We start from the raw sequence: 1,325 nt of genomic DNA, 5'->3' as shown, positions 1-1,325 counted from the left end.
GGTGGAAAATACATTTATTCCAATATTGCAAATAAGTACATTTTTGAGGTTCTTCACTTGAGTATTCCCATTTGATTAAAACTTCTACTCCACTATATTTCATACATAAATAATGTACTTTTTATATCACTGTATGCAAAATGTATAGTCAGTTTTTAATGCATTGTGATAGGTGAAAATACCCAATGGACTATGAAGCACCTCTGCACAAAACTGAAACCAGGACCTTTACTTGTAATGGAGCATTTTCATAAATGGTTTTACTACTTTTATTTAATTAAGGATCCAAATGCTTCTTCCACCACTACACATAATTTATGCTAATTAGATACCAATGAGTACATTTCCAGGCAGCTGTTGTTGACAAAAATTTTCATTTGCTGTAGTTTGATAAGACGCTGTTAATTAGCTTACTGTAATTGTATCCACAGTATAGTGTGTAGTCATCCATGTATACAGATTAAAACTCCTGTCAGTGTAGTGAAGTTAGCTGGCTTCTTTTATTTCTGTAGGTATCGGGAGCTGGAGGAGAAGCTTGATTACCTGCAGAAGAGTTCAGCTCAGCGGGACAGAACTGAAGCTCTGCTCAAACAAAAGGATAAGGACTGTGCTCAGGTATGTACTGCAATATGAAAGCTAGAAGCAGCAGTCTTAAAATATCATCAGTCAATCTGTTAGCTCAGAGCTTCTTGTATTTTTGCAGCTGGCCAAGGACTGTGAGGCTCTGAAAGCTCAAGCAACTTCCCTATTAGGAGAGCTGAATGAGAGACAGACCTGCCTGGAGAAAAGCGAGCAGGAACGCAAACAGCTAGAAGAAAAGTACGTTTTCATATCAGCAAAAATATGTACAGTACGGAGAGACTTCTCTGAGTTCCCCTGTAGCTGTGCAAGTGTGCAAATGTGTTTCTCTTTCTTTGTGTGTAGGCTGTGCAGTAAGGTGAAGTCCCTGCAGGTGGCAGAGCGGGAGCTGGAGCAACAGAGGAAGCAGCATCATGTGGCCATGGACAAGCTGCTGCTGCAGAAGGACAACCTGGAGCATGCCCTGAAGACAGAGAGACATGTTGTCACAGAGGAGAAGTGGGTTCCACACACAGATAGCAGTGACCCAACTGGTTATTACATGTCTGCACTATTGTGACATTTAGAAATATTTAGGTGCTTTACAGGGGATTTTCTCTAAACAAGAAAAAAAATGTTAACATTTTGAATACTATTATACTGTATTAAACATTTGGTGAACAGAAAAATAGAAACCATTCCCAAAACTGTGCTAGCTAATCTTCTGTGCAAAAGATTTTAAAGATATTTATTTCTACTTTGCAGGT

General features: G+C 38.9%; 1 protein-coding gene across 1 annotated transcript; it reads left to right on the top strand.

Annotated features, from left to right (window-relative positions):
* Positions 1–459: 459 nt before the first annotated feature.
* Positions 460–1,134, top strand: LOC109954076 (early endosome antigen 1-like; the record flags this gene model as incomplete). Its single annotated transcript, XM_020589494.1, has 3 exons — positions 460–615; positions 704–819; positions 925–1,134. Coding segments are annotated over 3 exons (482 nt in total), but the record flags the coding sequence as incomplete, so codon positions are not given.
* Positions 1,135–1,325: the final 191 nt, after the last annotated feature.

This window comes from Monopterus albus, unplaced genomic scaffold, assembly GCF_001952655.1.
Source record: "Monopterus albus unplaced genomic scaffold, M_albus_1.0 scaffold2996.1, whole genome shotgun sequence".
In the NCBI taxonomy this organism is placed as follows: domain Eukaryota; kingdom Metazoa; phylum Chordata; class Actinopteri; order Synbranchiformes; family Synbranchidae; genus Monopterus; species Monopterus albus.
This window is presented reverse-complemented; position numbering and strand designations above follow the sequence as displayed.